The 19,978-nt window shown below is 38.6% G+C and overlaps 2 protein-coding genes across 4 annotated transcripts in view; one reads left to right on the forward strand and one right to left on the reverse strand.

Annotated features, from left to right (window-relative positions):
- gtf2ird1 (GTF2I repeat domain containing 1) overlaps positions 1-14,387 on the forward strand; it is a 37,306-nt gene extending 22,919 nt beyond the window's left edge. For both annotated transcript variants that reach the window (XM_015044332.1, XM_015044333.1), the window contains exons 12-27: positions 1,514-1,557; positions 1,693-1,773; positions 3,196-3,348; positions 6,955-7,008; positions 7,162-7,242; positions 7,700-7,883; positions 8,010-8,071; positions 9,168-9,236; positions 10,419-10,686; positions 10,770-10,798; positions 10,883-10,930; positions 11,014-11,091; positions 12,563-12,755; positions 13,068-13,105; positions 13,190-13,299; positions 13,578-14,387. In XM_015044332.1, coding sequence (XP_014899818.1) covers positions 1,514-1,557; positions 1,693-1,773; positions 3,196-3,348; positions 6,955-7,008; positions 7,162-7,242; positions 7,700-7,883; positions 8,010-8,071; positions 9,168-9,236; positions 10,419-10,686; positions 10,770-10,798; positions 10,883-10,930; positions 11,014-11,091; positions 12,563-12,755; positions 13,068-13,105; positions 13,190-13,299; positions 13,578-13,646 — 1,561 coding nt within the window. In that variant the 3' untranslated portion in view covers positions 13,647-14,387. The remainder of the gene's footprint in view (positions 1-1,513; positions 1,558-1,692; positions 1,774-3,195; positions 3,349-6,954; positions 7,009-7,161; positions 7,243-7,699; positions 7,884-8,009; positions 8,072-9,167; positions 9,237-10,418; positions 10,687-10,769; positions 10,799-10,882; positions 10,931-11,013; positions 11,092-12,562; positions 12,756-13,067; positions 13,106-13,189; positions 13,300-13,577) is intronic.
- A 1,385-nt stretch (positions 14,388-15,772) lies between these two features.
- Positions 15,773-19,978, reverse strand: part of dtx2 (deltex 2, E3 ubiquitin ligase) — a 24,620-nt gene continuing 20,414 nt past the window's right edge. For both annotated transcript variants that reach the window (XM_015044334.1, XM_015044335.1), the window contains 4 exons: positions 19,281-19,448; positions 19,003-19,164; positions 18,434-18,523; positions 15,773-16,758 (listed from right to left, as the gene is read on the reverse strand). In XM_015044334.1, the coding sequence (XP_014899820.1) occupies positions 16,513-16,758; positions 18,434-18,523; positions 19,003-19,164; positions 19,281-19,448 (666 nt within the window). In that variant the 3' untranslated portion in view covers positions 15,773-16,512. The remainder of the gene's footprint in view (positions 16,759-18,433; positions 18,524-19,002; positions 19,165-19,280; positions 19,449-19,978) is intronic.

A 19,978-nucleotide genomic window follows, 5' to 3' on the forward strand; every position in this document is an offset into this window, starting at 1 on the left:
TATTTACAACAAAAAACTAATCAATTATTATTGATATCGACTGATATTAAGTGCTTATATCATGATATGTTTTTCAGCCATGTCATCCAGCCCTACTTTGATAAAATCAAACCAGATTAAATTTTGCAAACCTTTCAGCGTCTTTGTGATTAATCAAAGGAGGCAACAAGCAAGATAGGCTGTCAAGTTTTTATTTACCGATATACATTTACTCTCCCAAACACACTCTCTGTTAATGTGGTGCTTTGTTTATTTATCCTCTGTGTCTTGTTTGTTGAAGCTGCAGGCAAGATTGTCAGAGAGGAGGGCAAGCTTGACCCGGGCTGCGCGCCTGAAGACGGTTTCTCCGACTGCCTGGGCTTCCCTCCCACCGCAGCTGAGCTGCTCAGCAACGCTCACAGCAGCAGGTTGGCTCTCAGCCCACAGACACACTGTCCAAGATAATGCCATAGCCTTAATGTGCTAACTGAACAAGGACACAACGTAACGCTGTCATCATTTGCTTGACGAGAAGTAAACACAAGCAGTTAATTAAAGCACTGTAATTCATCAGCAGCAGGTGTGACGTCCTCTGCCAAAGCAGGAGTTTTGGCTCCTTTAAGTTTAGTTCGTCTTTATTAACACAATGCCAGGGTGGAAAGACGCCATCAGCGACTTCGGAGAAGCAATTATTGCTTCTCTGAATACTGTTTATGGAAGTAATACTGGGTCGATTTTAGAATAGAATAGAATTCAACTTAGTTGTAATTGCAGTGAAATGCAGTTAGCATAAATCCAGAAGTATATGTGTATGTATATGTGTGTATACATACACACATGTACATATGTAGGTGTGTGTGTGTGTGTGTGTATATATATATATATATATATATATATATATATATATATATATAGACTCTTTGAAAACTATCGGTTACATATCCAATTTAGTTCCACATATGGAAGTGCCACAAATTGGACTTTTGGGGGGTGAAAAGCTCAGAAACAGGCCGTTCAGACTGCTGTAAAAATGTCTGTTTTTGTTTTTTTTCTTTCTCCATCTGTGATATAATATTTATGGGAGTACTATGTGGTGTGTAAGGAGCCCCTGCTTTACACCACCGGATTGAACAACTGTGGCTTATTTGGAAGCTTTTCCCTTCACACAAGCAGAAATGAGGTGACGTGTTATATAATCTGCCAGCACAAAGAGCCAAGATGGTGGATGATGTGGGCTTGTTTTACAAGAAGAAGATCTGGGCACCATGCAGTCATTGACTGGACCATGAGCTCTTCACTTCGCGTATTCTAGTGTGAAAATGAGAGAAAAATTATCCAAAACACAGCAGAAAAAGGAATCAAGCTGTCTGCAAACCTCCATAAACTGCAGCAGCTTTGCAGTTAACTCAAACTCCTTCATGTGAGAGAATAGTAAAGTCTGTCAGAAACCCCAACACATACAGTTAAGGTTTCTGGACTTGTTTGGTTTGTGTTGAATAAATACCAACACATTTTCTTTTCTACTTTCTCACAGATCAACAAGTGCTTGTGTGAGCCCCCAGGCTGACTCTGAAGCAGGTACCAGCCTAACAAAAACCTCCCTCTTTTTTTTTAATAATTCAAAGTTTAATAAATGTGCTGGTTAAAGGGAAAGCTATGTTTGAAAACGTACTGATGATGTCTGATTATTGATGGAGCGTTTAACTCTGGCAGGTCCTTCGGGAGACGGAGCTCCTCTGAGGCGGATTAAAACGGAGCCTCCAGATGGAGACATCATTCAGGTTACGGTGCCTGGTAAGTGAGCCAACATCATTACACTTCCACTGGTTACCCTGTCACTGCGCATTGCTGACTTCTACAAAGTGCTTTTTACTTCAATTTTTTTCTTGCTTTCTCTTCTAAAACAAAAATTTCAAATAACAAAATATTTTCAAAAAGTGGCCTTAGCTTCAATCTTCCCTTTTGTGGGCTATGAGAATTTTTGTTTAATTACGATAATATATTCATTATATTGACAGAATGAAGACTCATTTTTATCAGAATGTCTTAAAATTACAAGGAAAAAAATCTGTTTGTTTTTTTTTACCAAAATATTTTACTGAGATCTTTCACTTTGAAAATACAACCATGTACCAATGTTAGACTGTCGCAAGTCTAAGTCCTTAATAAAGTTAATAAAAGGACCAAAAATCTTCTCAAAAATATATTGATTGGATTTCCAAATATATACTGTTCTTTCCAGTGGCAAATTAGACGGCATCTGCTTTAACTACTGGGTGGCGCTAGGTCTGTTGACATTTTTCCAAGCCAAAGCTTGGAAAAATCATTTTCCCTCCCTGACTGCTTGCTAGTTGGTATTTAAAATGTCAGCCATGTATCTCATGTATTATCATGGTTTGACTTTTACGTTTGTTGAACCAACAAAATCTTTAAGACACCAGACAGACGTTTCTTCTCTTCCAGAGCTGCTTTATGATCAAAACTAGATGTCAGTCTAATCAGCCACTAAACGCTTTGACTGTTTTTATTTCTTGCAACAAAATTAAAAGTGGTTTTAAGTCTGTTGAGTAGTTTACTTGTTGTACTGAAGAATAACATTTGGAACATCCCAACATTTGGAACCAGCTGAGCTGTTAAAAGCCAAATTACAGCATTTCCCACGCTTTGCATTTATAATCTAGTCTTCTTCAAGGGATTTGTCACATTTTCTTCCAAACTTTAGAACACTGACCTCTACTGGCCTCATGTGTAATAAAGCGCTGAACTCTGGCGAGTTAAGAATGAAACTGCATATTTAATTTGAAGTAATAGTTAGAATGCATTGGTGTATCCTCTTAAATTACATAAATCTTATGAACAAAAATACAAATTTGCAAAATGTTTGTTATAAATAGTAAAAATTTATAAAACCTTAAACAGAGGAGCAGAAGGACAATGATAATCTGAGTTACAAATTTAAAAAATAATTTAATATAACTTGGGGAAGCACTTTTCCTACAACTTAGGTTTTCCTACAAGTTTAGGTTTTCAAAAACACTTTGTTAGAATTAAATGTAAAAAAATAAATAAATACCAATGATCAAATTTGTTGTGAATTTTGCCTTTAGCTTTATTAGAGCACAGCAGTTTGTGAGAAATATGCTGAACAGTTGGACTTGTGCATTCCAAGGCTTAGAGAAGGTCAATCTGGGGATGTTTTATTTATTTTTGTTGCAGATGCTGGGACGAGTGGGGAGGACCCTGTAGAGTGTTTGGGCGAGGCGATTTCAGCCGCTCCGTGTCCGACCACGGCCTCGCCCAGCGCTCCTCCTGCAGCCCCCGCCCCTCCGGCTCCTCCAGCTCCCCACCACCCAAAGGAAAACCACTCAGGTACACTCATCCTCCTCAGATCAGTCCTCCATTTAATCTACCTCTTCACGCTGCAGCTCCTCCCAGCTACATCCTCTGACCTTCTTTAGATCACAAAACGAAGCACGTATGGAACCACGTTTTTGTCAATATTTTTGCTCCTTTTTTCACTTCCTCAGTCACTAGTGCCCTCGACCCCAACCTTATAAATGGCCCTTTCCTTGATTTAACCTCCTGTAGCTCCGCCCTTTCTTTGAAGATTAGCTCTCATCTGTGAAAAGCACCATGCATCATCTGCAAGTCTTAATGCCTGTAGAGGGATTATTTGTTTGTAAGCCTGACTGCAGAAAGAGCCAGTCTGCCATTAAGATGTTGCTGATTGCCATGGTTACCCGCTGTTGTCTTGCTGCTTTAACATTAGCTAGCATGTTGTCAGCGTACTACAACTAAAATAAGTTGTACTACCAAATTAACATTAGTGAATGAAATGTGTCTTCTTGACCCAAAAAAAGTTACAAAATTCCCCAAACTTTAGTGGTCGGACATCACTTACTAGGAATATTAAAGCAGTTTTGTACACAGTAATTAGCTCTCAGTGAGATACATCAAGTCCCTCACCATGGAAACAAACATATCCATGATGAGCATGGCCGACGGAGTAAGGTTTTCCTAAAATTGTAAATTTGAATGAAAAACAGAATTCATACTTGGCGTTCTTTGACAAAAATGCTAAATGTCAAAAGACAGATTTAATAGACAGATGGACAACTGCACTGGCAGATTATTTTACTTATAGTTGGTCCTTTTTCATCAATAATAATGAATTATTAACATAAAACAAGCTCCTATACTGTGCTGAAAGGTTACTTGTAAATTAGTTTTGTATCATTTCAATTGTTTCTAGATATTTGCGCTAGAAACTGGACCAAAAATACTTTGTGAGATTTAGTGTTTTATCCCTGCAGTCATTTTAACTGCAGGGAATTTTCTGATGTTCTAGTTCAATGTCTTCAGCCCAGGCAGAATAAAAATAGATACCAGTTTTCAAAGACGTTTCCGGCGTTTGGTTACCCTAACAGAAAAATGTCATCAATTCCACTTCTGAAAATCACATGTGAAAACCATGTTTCACATGAAACCATCAGAAATCAAAAGTACAGCAGACTGAACGGGAGACACTTCACTAAAAATAAAACCTCTGACATCTGCAGATCCCACAAAGCTATTGGATTTGCAGGATTTGTGGCAGGCTGAGAGGTGATCTTGTGAATAATTTTGTCAGCCTAATTGTAAATAGTTGAAATAGTTAGAATAATATATTCTTGCTTTCTTTCTGAAGGCAATGTGCGCCGCACAGCTGGTGCTGATGCAGCGTGATGTCGACTGATAATCACTCTATAGTTTCTATTCATGAGTCACATGTTGAACCCAAACAACTGGACATGTCAGTAATTAGAAACGGTGCATTGTGCATTTTGCAGGTTGTGAGTATTAAATGTTGTATAAAAAAAAAACCCAATCCCTTATCTTCAACTTACAACTGGTTTCTCCCTGAAACTTTAGATAGAGCAACAATACCAAGAACATTTGAGTAGACTCAACTTCTTCACTCTGCCTTTTGTTTTAGATCAGGAGTCTCCAACTTCAGTCCTCCTGATCCATTTCATTCAAAATGAATCAGGCTCAGATGCCCTGGTAGGATTTTCCTGACATTTACTGATTGTATTATTTTTAGCTCCATGAAGAGATTTGAAGAAAAGACCCGAAAGATCAGGAGAAGTATTGGAATTTTACAGGATTTATGTCACAGTCCAAATTTCTGAATGTAAATTTGGATTATAAACAGGGGATTTTCTACCTCATTTGCTCCCAGCAGAGTCTACTCAGAATGATCTTGGTTATTACTTTCATTGGTTCATAGAAGTGATTATTTTTTTGGGTTTATTTGATTGTTCTTTCTTTAAGTTTTCTTTTTCTTTCACAATTTACCAGTAAAGGAAGAAAAACAAAGGTAAGTGCTGACATTGAATGTAGATTTTCATTTCTGTGTTTCTTTGTAGGGAAACCCAGTTTGCAGTTGTTTGTCTGATTTTAATTCAATCATAATTCTCTTTTATTGTGTACAGTGGAAACCAGAATTTTACAAACACCAAATTAACAAACGGACATTTTTGTTCTCACCTTCTGAAGTTAAATCAGATAAAACGTCTCGTTAGATCAATTAGAATTACCAAAATTATTTATATTTGCTAAATGCCAAAGAATTTTGCAAGAATTTTTTTTTTTAGAAATGTTATATTTCGGTATAGTTTCAGTATAGTTTAGTATAAGGGATAACTATATTTTAAACTGTATGACTTCAGTCAAACCTTCAGTTACAAAAATATTTAGCAAGTAATAATTATTAATAATTAATCATTTAGGTGATGTTATTTGACCTAAACAGAAGAAGTTTGGTCTGATTTTATTTCGGATGGTGAGAAAAAATGTGTTTTTATTATGTGTATGTAAATGTCTGGTTTTAACTGTTTCAGGTTGTCTGTTCAGGCAGATTTTGGTCAGTTTGGTTTTCCTGGATGGGTTTGCTAAATTCATTCAACTTCAACTTGTTTTTTTATTGCATTACCTGAGCAAACCAATGCAATAAGATTAAAAACTACCCTCAAATATTTGTTAGGTTTAATATTCCATATAAAAACATGCAAAGAATTTTACATCTGAGTATGTCATTGCTATTAATTATTAGAAAGCACGGGTTGATAAACAAATATTTCTTATTTTATTTCATTTGAAACATTGTGAAGTTTGGTCATTTTGGGGATCACTGACTACTTTTTTCACTTGAAGCTGCTGTTTTTGAATTATTAGTATTTTGAGCCTTTGGTTGAGTTTTTATTTTATTTTATAGTATTATTTAACATCTCTTAACTTAAAACATCCTGACTTTTAATTGGGAATGAAACCTTTTTTTAACAAAGTTGCAGCACCGCTCTGTTTGGCAGGTGATGGTAATATTATGTCTAACTGGTGTACAATATGATTCTCATCTCTTGTAAGTCTGCCCATTTATTCTTAAAGCACATAAAAACTACTGATGTTGACCAAAATGCTGCACAATTCAATGAAAGATGACAAGAATAAGAACAAGAAAAATATACTTAAAAGTAAGACCTATATATATATAAATATATTCCATACTCATACTTTATGCATTGAATGATATATTATTTGATAAATTTTCTTTTGGATTCAAAGCTGCTACTATCTCAATCAATGAGCCTGAAGAACATTTCTGTCAGTCAGAGTTTATTGTATTTAATTGTTTAATTAAATAAATAAAAAATATAATTTTTCACGTGTCAAAGTTGGAATCTGCAGGTTAATCTCAAAGAAAACCTGTTTTAGTCAGGATAAACCTGACTGGTGTATCACTATATGAAATCTGTACAAATGCAGATATTTCTAGCATTGGATACTTTTAATTCTACTCTGCAGGACTTGCATCTGTTTCCTGGGACAAATTAAAAGTTAAAGTCTCTGCTGACTCTGTGAATTAAATCTCTTCTCTTCATTGAAGAAGATGAAGAAGTGGCGTGTTTCTCATGTTTTTCTCTTTGCACCTTGCAGCTGAAGCTTCGTCTCCCAGTGGAGCGCCTCAAAGCATCAGGAGACCCACTGAAGGTAGGCTGCACTCCTCCACAGTGAAACCTTGTCGAGTCCCTCGTCCGTTTATGATGTTCTGCCATATTTAGCGTTAGTTACTCTGTGGGTTTCCTGGTAGCACAGCTCAACTCTGCAGACTTTCATGTCCTCCTCTCACTGTGATTCGTTCAGCGGGAAGTCTGGTGGAGGACATCGGTGAAATGATCCTTCAGCTCCGGAGGCAAGTGGAAAACCTCTTCAGCATCAAGTACGGTAAGCAACAGATTCATATGGAATAATGAAAAAAGTTTTTTTTCCCTGATAATTTTGATGATCATGGTGTAGTTTGTGAAAGCCAAAAATTCAGTTTCGCCAAAAATTGGATGGAACGGCACAATAGGAACAATAATTGCTAAAGAAACTGGCTGATCAGAGAGAGAGTAATGGAAATTTAGTGGAAGGAAAAAGTGTGGTTCATGAGTAATGTCTTGAGAGGATTGAGAAGCAAAGCTTATCCTGCCAAAATCGGGAATCAGTTTAAAATTCAGAACAACTATAAAAACGGTGCATGTATCAGTAAGTGTGTCTGTAAACTATGGAAAATTATATATGAGCACAAATACAAAAAATTAGCTTTGCTAACAGCTGATTAGCGGATGTGTTCCTCGATGTGTTAAGATTTTTGTCTGCTCTCCCCTAGCCCTGAATTATTTCTGCTTTGTGTCTCCAGCTGAAGCTTTGGGTCTTCCAGAACCAGCCAAGGTGCCGTACTCAAAGTTCCAGATGTACCCAGAGGATCTGTACGTCACCGGCCTGCCAGAGGGAATCTCCCTCCGAAGGCCCAACTGTTTCGGAGCGGCTAAGCTACGCAAGATCCTGGCTGTTGGCAGTCAGATCCAGTTTTTTATCAAAAGGTAGAGAACATCTACAGAAACTACCTCCATCCACTTTATTGTATATGATGCTGTGAGGCTGTGTACATTTTAATGTTGCAATTTATTAACGAAGTTGTTACTAACTGCCTCACTTTCCTTTTTCAGGCCTGAACTTTTAGCTGAGCAAGTTAAACAAGAGATGCCTTCGATGCCTGTTTGTGATGCAGGTATGTCTCTAAGGAACTGGGACTGCAGTTTTCACAAGCGCAGCTGCTGGTGTCTGATTTTCACTTAAATAAACTTATTTTGTACAATATTACGAATACATAAATGGAAATAAACAAATAATTCAATTCCTTTTAAAATAAGAAAATAAAATGTTTTTGTCAAAAATGCAGTAATATAGCATTCTTTTAGTGTGATTAAAATAAAACATCAGCATGCGTTGAGCTCCAATCTGTTAGACTGAACATCAGTAACGTGTAGGGTTGATCTGCTGATCAGTTTATGGATTAACTGATTAATAATTGGATAACAACGGTGCTTAAGAGGAAGTTTTGTTAATAGAGTTTGAACCAGGTGAAGCTATGCCACTAAAGGAGTTCTGGGTGAAAGAAGGTTGTTTTTTATCTTTAGTGCAAAATATATATCTTTATGGAGACTTTTGTCTTTTTTACTGCTCTCACTGTGTTGTTCTTTTAGAAAATTGCATTTTTGAGTGTTCATACTCCAGTTAACAATTAATCATTTACTCAGTTAGTTGCCAATTATTTGAATAATCAATTCATCATGATTAATCCGATTAATCATTACAGCCCTAGTCATCTTTACTTTAACTTGAACTACATGTGGCTGTTTTCAGGAATGTTGAACTGCAGATCCCATCAGGTAGTTTGATTTATATCCATTCTGGGAAACCAATCTGTCTGTTACATCAATAAGAATAAATGCAACATCAATTTTGGACATTATAAACTTTGCTTTAAGCTGCAGGATGCTGCAGTGTTCCTTATCCTGTTATATTTAGCTCTGAATACATTGCATTTATTCTCAGTGTGTGCAGAGAAGAAGCTTTACAAATATGATTAAGCCTGTCCTCTCTATGATCAGAAGGATCGGGTCACTTTCAGTTCAGGCTGCATTTTAAAACGGCTTTTCTTTTTTTTGAGACAAAACAGAAAACCCTCGCAGGGATTTCCTGCAGCAGCTTCTGCTTTAATCCCTAATGAAGCTCCGCTGCTGAGCCTACGGGCTGCTGTCAACGTTTTCTGCTCGGTAAGTCTTGGGGAGACAACAAAAACAAAATGTATTGTTTTTCCACAGAGCCAGACACCAAGGACAGCGCACCAGCAGAGGACACAGCGGCTTTATCCAAGAGACCCGGATTCTCAGGTACCTTCATGTTCCACGTTTGATCCGCAGCCGCAGATCCCAGGATCAGACCTGGAGCTGCTTAGACATTAATTATCAGAGTATTAGAGCCTGGCTACGAGATTTTTTGCTTAAAATTTTGAGAATAAAGTCAGAATATTATGATAGTATCAATCAATCAATCAAATTTTATTTGAATAGAACATTTCAGCAGCAAGGCATTTCAAAGTGCTTTACATAATTAAAATAAAAACAGCATGTAATAAACAGTGAGAAAGAGAAATAAAAAGCTGTAGAACTTTAGTTGAGACGCCGTCAACTGGGACTGCAACCCTTCGGACTTTAGTCAAAACGCTGTTTGACCAGGACTCTAACCTTGACAGTAGGTAAAAATATCAGAAGAATGTTGTATAACGTCTAGAAAAACATTGTCTTAATGAAAGCAAAGCGTCAGACGTGACCAGCTATTCAAGTCTCCGGTCGTTTATCCTGCTACTGATGATCATCTGATGCTGATGTGTTAACAGGTTAAGTATGTCCTGTTTGTAAAATCAACACCAAAATATTACTTCACAAGATGCTCAAAATCCCTCAATAAATTATTTTATTTTTTGTGCAGGAGTTATAATAAAGTAACTTCTTCGTTCTACTAATATTTTTACTTTATGCTGGTAATATTATGAGCTTATGCTTGTATGATTTAGACCCAATTGTCATAAGACTTTTTTCTCATATTATTATGACTTTATTCTTATCATATTGGGACATTTTGTGTTATAAATTTCTTTTCGTATGATTGTTCTCAAACCATTATAACATTATTCTCGTATCATTCTGACTTTTTATTGTATTCTTACAACTTTAATAATATTTTGACTTTCATTTGTACAACATTCTTTTCATATCATGACTTTTTTCTAGTATTATTCTCATAATGAGTTTTTCTCATTATTATAACTTTATTATGGTAATAGGACTTTATTCTTGTATTATTGCAACTACATTTTTGTATTATGACTTTTCTCGTATAACTTTATTCTTGTAATATTATCAGTTCCGTCTCGTATTGTTACGACTTTATTTTCTTTTTCTTCCGACTTTATTCCTGGAATTTAATTAATTTTTTCTTTACCTTTGCAAATAAAGCAGTGTGAAAGGAAAAAAAGACTTTCAAAGTGTCCTGTCTGTGTCCCATGTCCCCAGAGTGCATGGAGTCCAAGCTGTCCAGGATCGACTTGGCCAACACGTTGCGGGAGCAGGTCCAGGATCTGTTCAACAGGAAGTACGGGGAGGCATTGGGCATCAAGTACCCCGTCCAAGTGCCTTACAAGAGGATCAAGAACAACCCGGACTCGGTCATCATCGAAGGCCTCCCCCCCGGCATCCCCTTCAGGAAGCCCTGCACCTTCGGCTCCCAGAACCTGGAGCGGATCCTGGCGGTCGCCGACAAAATCAGCTTCACCATCACCAGGTGGGGCGCAGGAATGACGGCTTTCTGACGTCCTTCCAGCAGAACTTCAGCAGTGATCTTGTTGTTATTCTCTGTGTTTTCAGACCATTTCAAGGACTTATTCCCAAACCAGGTATTCTAAGAATTTCATTTTAGAACCAATTCATGCATCAGAACATGGAGAGCAAAGTTAATATGTTTTATGTTCTCCTATCAGCACCTCGTCGAGTCACTTTACTAAAGAAGGCCTACGCCTCAATAAGTGGTGAGGAGAAAGTCTCTTTTTTCTTCTTCTCCTCCATCACATGCTGCATCTTTACACTCGGTGTTGTCGCTTTCTGCCGACAGACGATGACGACATCAACCGCATGGGCGAGAAAGTGGTCCTTCGAGAGCAAGTCAAGGAGCTTTTCAACAAGAAATACGGTAACAATAATCCATTAGATCAATTCAGACCTGAGTCTGATGAAGTTTGATGAAAAATGGTAACATGCCAAAAAGTTTGAATACAAAGACAGAGAAGAGTTAAATAACGGATGTTTTCATCTGCAGGAATGCAAAAACCATAGATTTGACCATCTTTATAAAAAATAAACAATGATTAAATCAGCTTGATTCAGAAGCCAATCCGTTTTTTTGAACATATCAATTCAAAACAAACATCTTTCCAACGTACTTTGTAAGAAAAGCAGATCTAAGAATCAGTGGATCTATGAATCAACTTCATCTCACAGTAACATAAACAGACTAGATTTACCACACCGAGCCTGTTAAATTAAGACATGACAAATACTTTATGGATGCTTCCGTTGAGTAGTTTTGCAGCAATCCCTCCTTCCTAGCAGTGGCAATTGACAGTTGGTTGCATCAAAAGCTTGACTTTTTAGGAATCAATTACAGAGTAAAAATGTGGCAACAGCAGACAAATAATTAGTTAAAGTCACAGATTTAGCAGCAATCCCTCCTCTGGAGCTGCAAAGTGTCAACAGTGGACAGTTGATTTCATCAAAATGTTTAGTCAACAGTCAGTTTTGGGGACATTAGATAGATGACTGCAGCAATCTGTCATATTAAACATGCATTTGCTAACAGTGGACATCTAATTGTATCAAGTCTTTAACTTTGCAGCAATTCCTCATACTCAGCAAACATGTACTGACTGTGGACATGTAGCTGTATTTCCACTAAAGCTAAGCTGAACTTCTTGAGAAACTAGCCAGAGGTTTGTGTCGTCAGCATATGGACAGATCCATAAATCTACAACAGAATTTCTTTCATTATTACTATAAATGGAGGAAACGGTTGGACCAAGTATTGACCCTTGTGGGTCAACAAAAAGATGTAAAAACAAGAAACTAAAATAGCCCTTTTTTTTTTTTTTTTTTTGCTTTGTTTTTATGGAAAAGTGATGTTATTCATTGTAGAACTAAAACTTAATATGACTTTCCACTTTTCTGTATTAAAAATGGCATTTAGTCTTCAAATCATTTTTGGCTTGGATAAAAAAAATATATATTCTGTTGTAGAAACAGGATTTGGGTCACTTTATCTCAGAACGGTTGCTAATACTTAGCTAATTTTAATAAAAGGCGATTTGGGTGCTGCAAGGTTGGATTTATTTGGAAAAGTCTCTGGACCTTCCCTGTGGTTCTACTTATTGGAAAGGTTATAAAAAGACAAATATTTTGTAAATTTTCCATTGTGAGAAGATTAGGCCAACAATAAATTTAAAAATGTTTAACAGACAAATTTGGGTCATCCTTGAGCTGCAGTTCGGAGCCACAAATGACCCAGACAGACGCTCTTGCTCTGAATATTTCAAACGATTGAGTAAAGTTGGTTTTATTCACAGCTCGGTTTAATATTTCTACGTGCTCTTGTTGATTGTCCGGTCCAGGCGAGGCGCTGGGTTTGGACCGCTCTGTCGTTGTGCCGTACAAACTGATCCGCGGCAGTCCGGAGTCCGTGGAGGTCGGCGGTCTTCCAGACGACGTCCCCTTCCGAAACCCCAACACTTACGACATCGTGTGCCTGGAGAAAATCCTTCAAGCCGCGGATAAAGTAACGTTCAACATCAAGAGCCAGCTCCAGTGAGTGCAGAGCCGCCTGGAAGCTGTCAGCGCCTGGGTTCAGGGGAATTTAGGCTCTCATTGTGTCGCATTAAAGCTCCTGACGGTTTAAACCCACCCTTTGATATGTCACCCACTCTTGAACAAATATATTTATATAAAATAAAACAAAGCAGAGTCTGCTTTGACATCAAAGCGGCTCGTTTAAGATGAAAGAAAATGAAAAATCATTAAAATAATCCAGATTTCAGTCTCTTTCTCTGAACTTTTAGGTGTCAGAAAGTTCAGTCACCTGCAGGCTAATGGAAACGTTTTACCTTTTACCTTTTACAGGCCTTTTGCAGAGATCTGTAGCCAGGCTTGTAACACAGGTATGAGCAACTCAGATTGGATTTGTAGAGTTAAAATGAAAAACCTCCATCTGTTAGCTGAACCCGTCTGCTTGGTGTCTCCAGCAGGAACAGACGCCTCCACTAACCGACGGAAACGCAAGAGAGTCCAGGAGAGCAGCCGCATACCCGCCTCCTCCGACCTGGGGATATCAGCCAATCAGATTCCAGTTATGGTACTTTAGCCCCGCCTCTTTTTTTTGGTCCTAATGCATTTTACGCAATAAAATGTTTTATTATTTAAAAAATGAATTGAATTGTTTGTTTGCATGTTTATTGTATTTGTAATATTATACAAAAAAAAGGTTAAATAAAAAAAAGCCAGCAGAATCAACGGATGACTAAATGAATCGCTAGTCGCAGCGTTCCGGTGAAGTAAAGCTGCGGTCAGAGCCGTTGCTGTCTGCAGCGTTTTGTCCCCCTGCTGACCCGTCCTCCCTTTGTGTCCCTGCAGCAGTGGCCCATGTACATGGTGGACTACAGCGGCGTGAACGTCCAGGTTCCCGGGAAAGTCAATTACTGAAGGACAAACTCAGACTGCAGCAAGGAGGAGCTTGTTTCTCTTCCACAGAGGGACACTGGGACTTTTCCCCTGAGGAATAAGACGTGCCGATCTCTGCAGAATGCTTTTCTAAAAGCTGCAGGTTTGACTCTTGAACGGCAGAATGTATGTGTGGCAGCAAGCTTGGCTTGTTTTGCTTTTAAAAACACAAGTTATTTCACTTTTTTTTTTTAAAGCTGGAAACGTCACTAACATGTCGTTATTTCACTTTCTTTTTTTCAGTTACAAACTGTCCATTCACTGAGTCATGATTTTAAATTGAGATGTTCTGGTTCCACATTATTCAGATATTTGTACCTTTTATTTATTATATTTATTAAAATATAACATTATGTGCAGGGATGTAAAATATATTATTCTGTTATACTTTGAGGAACTCACGACACTAACTCAGATAACTATAGGTGGCTGCTAAACACGAGACTGAAGCAGCAGATTTTCAGTGTCTTAATTTGTTGTTTTGTTAAACATGAGACTAAAAAAACGGACTGAGTTTGGTCAGCAGGAAGCACTACACCTCTTTATGTTAACACCACATTAACATGTAAAATATGTCATTTAAAGTCAGCCTGAATGTATCATGTAAAGAAAAGAATGGTATGTTACTCTGCGATGACTGTCTCTGGACTAATTATATTTAATATGCTGTACCTTAACGCCAGTTAGGCCTTTGAAATAAAATGTGTTGCCTTGCACTTTGAATTTGTGGAGTTTGCTTTTAATTGGTTTTGAACAGAGTTCAATCGATTACAGGATTTTCTGTCTTGTAAAAATTTATAAATATTCTTAGCTAATTCTTTGATTTATTTTAGAAATGGATAACAAATCAGTTTAGATCAATCAACATTTTTAAGAAGTTCAGTGAAACAAACCATCAGGTTCCACTAAGGGGCAGTATCTATTGTAAATGTTTTAATCAAGTTAATTGCAGGGTCTGTACTTAATTGCATTTTAATCAAAATATATCAACAAAATAAACATTTTCAATTCAAAATCTTGCTTTGCTGCTGAAACATCTGAGCTCAAAAGCAAATCCATATTTCTGGTTTTTAATCTGTTTTAGGATATTCAACTATGAGGTCAGCACAAAGTTTTTCCAAGAACCTCTGGTCACCATGGAGCTTCTTTAGAAATGGGAACAATGGATCCTCACATTAGCACTGGGGACATCTTTGCTGCTGCAACATGCTTAGCACTGAGATGCTACTTTAGGCTTGAATAGTTTAGCTTATAGGCTAACTCCTGTTAGCACAATTTCAACATAATAGTCTTTTTCACCATCCAATCAGATCATTTTTGAAACAAAAATTAACACTTAGTGGGCCAAGAGAAGTGACTGTCATCCATCGCGGCTTATAGATGTCACTCGTGCATCATATTTACGGGTGCACCAGAAACATGCAAATAAAAAGGTTCCAGTGTGAACCTTTGCATGTTAAAAAAGGCAATTAAATGGGTAAAAATTAAGTTCACCATTAATTAATCAATAACATGTTAAAGTCAGAGCAATAGAAATATTATTACAAACTATAAACAGGTTACAACAGAACATGTAAAAAAATTAACTTATCCCAGATGAACCAGTTGTGCCTGATGTTGCTAATCTTTTTAAAGGTATGGTGCAAATTAGCAACATAAAGCACAACTGGGCACCATATATTATATATATATATGAATAAAAATATGTCCCCAGAATTTCAAAGTGTGTTGAATCACTTCAGGTGTAACCATGTATGCAGATGATGCAACACTCTTTTCAACAATCGGTCCCGTCAACTCAACACACCACAATGAGATGATTGGAAAACAGTTCAGATTTGAAAAAAATAAATAAGTCACACCTAGTCATGATTTTATTTTGCATTGTATCTTTATTGCAGATCCATTTTTCCCCTTTTTTTAAGTTGTACACACGTCGAGGCTGAGCTGATCAGCTGTGACTGCAGCACTGTGAGCAGGATAATGTGAATACAGGAGGTTTCACCTCGTGGGAACATGGACACGTTTGCTGCAGCTTTGCTAGTCTTGTTTTAATCAAGACAACGTTGAAGACTGATTGTCACACTGTCAAATCTTAACTAGAGATTTTTTTTTGTCTCAGAGGTGAGAAAATAACTGAGGTCAGGGAGCTCGTTGTTCTCTCTCGCGCAGCAACTGCAACATTAAATGACGAAAAACAGCTGCAGAATGCCCCCAGTTTGAAGGCTTAAATAGAAGATGGCTAAACAATAATAATAACAAAAAATAAGTCACAACTTTTATGGCATTTTTTTTTCATATTTTTGATGCATTTATATTTTTATTTACAACTGAAGTATTGCCTCTTCTCATCAAATCTGTTCATTAAACTGACGTTGCTACTTGAAGTTTAGTGTTCCGACTGCACGTGTTCCCAGCTTTTGCTGACAGGAAATAAAACAACTGAATAAAGTAACTGTCGCCGTGTCAGCTGAATGCACTGTAGGAGCTAAAGTGCTTCATGAGATTCTCATTCCCAGAGTGAGCTCCGCTTCCCGCTGCAGCTGAAAGACGAGGGTACTGACGCGGCCGGGATGGGGGGCAGGGAGGAATAAAAATCACGAGTTTTCCAGTGTTTTGGAGGTTTGAAGGAGCAGGCGAACACTGAGACGAGGCCTGCGGGTTGTTGGGTTTTTTTTTTTTTTTTTTCTCTCCTCCCATCGTTTCTGTTTTGTGACGTGCAGAAATGCAGCAGCATATGAACCAGGCAGCTTCTCTGCAGAGATTATAGTCGTGTTTATTTCTTTCTTCCTCAGCTGGGAGCTGAGCTGGAGGTTTGCAGTGGAGTGGAAATGTGTGAAGCTGCGACCTAACTGCTGCTGCCGCTGCCCGGAGGTTTGAGGCAGTCCTCTGTCACGCCCTGCGAGGCCAGCTCTGACAGAACGTTGTCCAGGTAGTTTGGGTCGGGGTAGCCGTGGCCCGACATGTTGGACATCATCTCGGTTTTGTGGTGGATGCCGTTCCACACCACCGTGTCGTGCTCCCCGGTGGTGCTGGACGTTCCCACGGTGAAGATCAGGCGCCGCATCCACGCCACCTTCAGCAGCTCCAGGACCTGACATGAGCAGAGAGATGGCTGAGCCAATTGAAAGAGACGTACTGTACTTCCTTGAATAGGTTAGCATACATGCAAACATGCTATTACATTTTTTGCACCAAATCATTCTTAGATGATGAGAGTTTAGTCTGCTATTTAGGGCCTCTCTCACTTTAAAGACAGACAGGCTGCTGCAGGCCACGCACCCAAACTCAAATTTCTAACACGTGAAAATGGCTGCAAACCGATGCAAAGTAGTGTAACCATACATCTTTGAAAAGCAGTATGGGAGCCTCCTGCACATCCAACAAGAATGCAGCAAATGGTTTCTGGATGGGAAGTCAACACTGTTTTCCAGCAGCCATTGTACAGCGCATACAGCTGTAAGACCAGCTGACCAAATGTGCTAGAACTCTGTTTGGGTTGCTAGGTAACGGCACAGTGCCCGTCAACTGTTACTTCATCGGAAGGTTTTTGAAACGGCTCATTTTCCAGACACCGAAAAGCAACATTCATTTATTGCCATTAAAAACAGTTTGGTGCTTTAAGCACTTTGGCTGAAGTACAAAACTGCAAAATGTACATTTTGCATAATGGGTCCCTTTATGGGGGTCTGGGCCATATGGAATAAAAATAACCCTCTGATGCGTAAGTGGGTCTTTTTTGACCCAGTGATGTATTTTTTATTTTTATTTTTTTTGCAATATCTTTGTAACTAAAAGTTTTAATCATTTCATATTCCTCTTAAAAACATGTTACTGACATCATGCAATTAAATGTTTTAATTTACCTTTTATACATTTTAAGAAATAGCACGTAGTCTGCTCAGATATGACCTACAGGCCTGGACATAAAAATGACTCGTTGCCTTTAATGTTCAACATTTCACTCCATTGTTCTACTCATTAGTAAGTTTTCAGGGTTTGGACTCCAGCTGCAACTGCTGACTATTCTAATAAACTTCATTTTTATTTGTTTAAACCTTCAACCATCGTAATAATTCATTCTACTCGACTCAAAGTGGCTCAGATCTGACAGCTGGTCTTGTTTTCACATGATAACCTGATTAACCAGCTGACCTGACACCGTGAAACATGTTGAGGGATGATAAATTGTCCCAGAAGTTATTGTGATAAACAATAACAATGTTGTTTTGAGATCATTTTAGTAATGTAAAGATAATGGTATAATAAAGCAAGAACACATTCTCTAAGATCGATAAAATTTAAATTCGAATGAAGACTTTCGTTATGCAGTTTCTGGTAGAAAGACAGAAAAGAGGAAAAATTATAAATCATGTCAATGGAAATTATTGAGCTCATTTTAATTTATCGTATGTTTAATTGATTTATTGGTTATTGCACTTAGACAGCTGACAATTTCATAACATTTTTACGTTGATTTCACTTTTCACTAACTAAAACAGGGAAGTCAGATTAGCGACCTCCTGTTGTTACCAACAGACATGCTGCTTCCAGGCTGTGAAGGTCAGAAGGTCCTGACCTGTGTAATGATGCCACTGACCATTTGGACAGAGAGAACTGAATGTTCAGAGACTGATGAATGTAGAAGTGGATGTGATGACTGTGTGTTAGACCTGCAGGAGCCTGCAGGGAGCAGCGACAGCCTGTATCGGTTATGATGGGCTCAGATTGAATCCCAGCGTGAAGCAAACATCGTCTCCATGTTTTACCTTCCTGCCCTTGTCGTTGTCGGGGAGGAAACAGAAGCGAGGAAACCCCCTGCAGGTGAACGGCTGTCCAGGGTTGGGATGCTCCGGGCCCTGAGGAGGAGGAGGGACGAAGAACTGAGAACTCTTACACAGCTTGAGGCTGAAGCGATTAATCAAATTAATCATGATTGATTGTTGAGATAATCGTCAGAAAAGGCTCCTTTTAATGCCACATATGTAAAAACGGTTCCTGATCTGGACGTTCGACTTTAGTTCTGGTTTCATTGGTCTTTGTTTGTATTTGCTGTAAATTCTGGAGGTGACATCACTTCAATTCGACACTTGAGGACAACATGTTTACAGACAACAGTTATTTTTCACCTCTAATGTAAAATGCACATTTCTTATACATTTTTGATTTAATTACAACTCTGACTACGTTGCTCTTTCCGTAAATGGCCTTTTTTTGGGGGGTCTGTAAACTCCAGTTAACAATTAATTGATTAATAAAACAGCTGACGATTATTCCTATAACTGATTAATCCCGACTAATCGTTCAGCACCTGTAAGGTGAGGTGGGGCTGGCGTACCTGTATCCCAGGTGGGATGCTGTAGATGATCTGAATGGTGCCGCAGTCGGGGTGACCAGGCAGCGACTGAGCGACGCTGTAGATCTCCATCTTGCCTTTGGGCTGCGTGCCGGTCTTCTCTCCATAGATGGTCTTGCAGGACGGACACTGCAGGCTGCCGTCCTGTGGGACATTTCAAGCACCTGTATGAATGCTGCGGCCATGTTTGCTTTCTATATGTATTCGTGCGGCACTCTGAGTTCTGCAGATGTAGTTCGGGCCTCTGATCTGTTGCGTACCTTTGTTCCGTTGTTGTACATGGCCAGCATGCAGAGCATGTGCAGGGTGTGTCCACACTTGATGAATTTCCCGACGGCCTGCGGCACGATGCTCTGGCTTCCCTCCTCTGACGGCGGCGTCTCGTAGCTGGACGGGTTGGACAGCTGCTCCATGCAGATGATGCAGTCCTGAACAGGACAGAGAGCCACGCAGTCAGAAAACCAAATCCAGGAAATATTCACTTTATGTTGGGACTGCAGTCCTGGAGAGAGGTCTTAGCATTCAAAAAGCACAGGTAAATCTGTGAAACCGCTTTGTCTACCAAACACTATGTCGTCGTCGTTTAGTGTTGGCGACCGTTGCCTCAAAAGAAAAGTTTACGCAGCAGCTAAATACGACTTTTAACCCCTAAGAAATCTGATCTGTGCTGCTTCAATGTGTGGCGATACGACTCTCACCGATTATATACACCTGGCATTCAGATTTGTTGTAGGTATGCAGAGTATGATCTAGGACAGAAACGATTAATCTGATAAATTGTGATTAATCGTCAACTAATTTAGTAGTGCAGGCTCAGAACAAGGCCAGCTGCTGAAAGAACGTGTTACGAGCAGTAATTAAGGCAAACATGTACAGAAAGTACATACAGTTGTGGTCAAAAGTGTACATACACTTGTAAAAAATCATAATGTTATGGCTGTCTTGAGTTTCCAATAAG

The sequence above is a fragment of the Poecilia latipinna genome, unplaced genomic scaffold (genome assembly GCF_001443285.1).
Source record: "Poecilia latipinna isolate Pla-1442-1.1 unplaced genomic scaffold, P_latipinna-1.0 Scaffold669, whole genome shotgun sequence".
In the NCBI taxonomy this organism is placed as follows: Eukaryota; Metazoa; Chordata; class Actinopteri; order Cyprinodontiformes; family Poeciliidae; genus Poecilia; species Poecilia latipinna.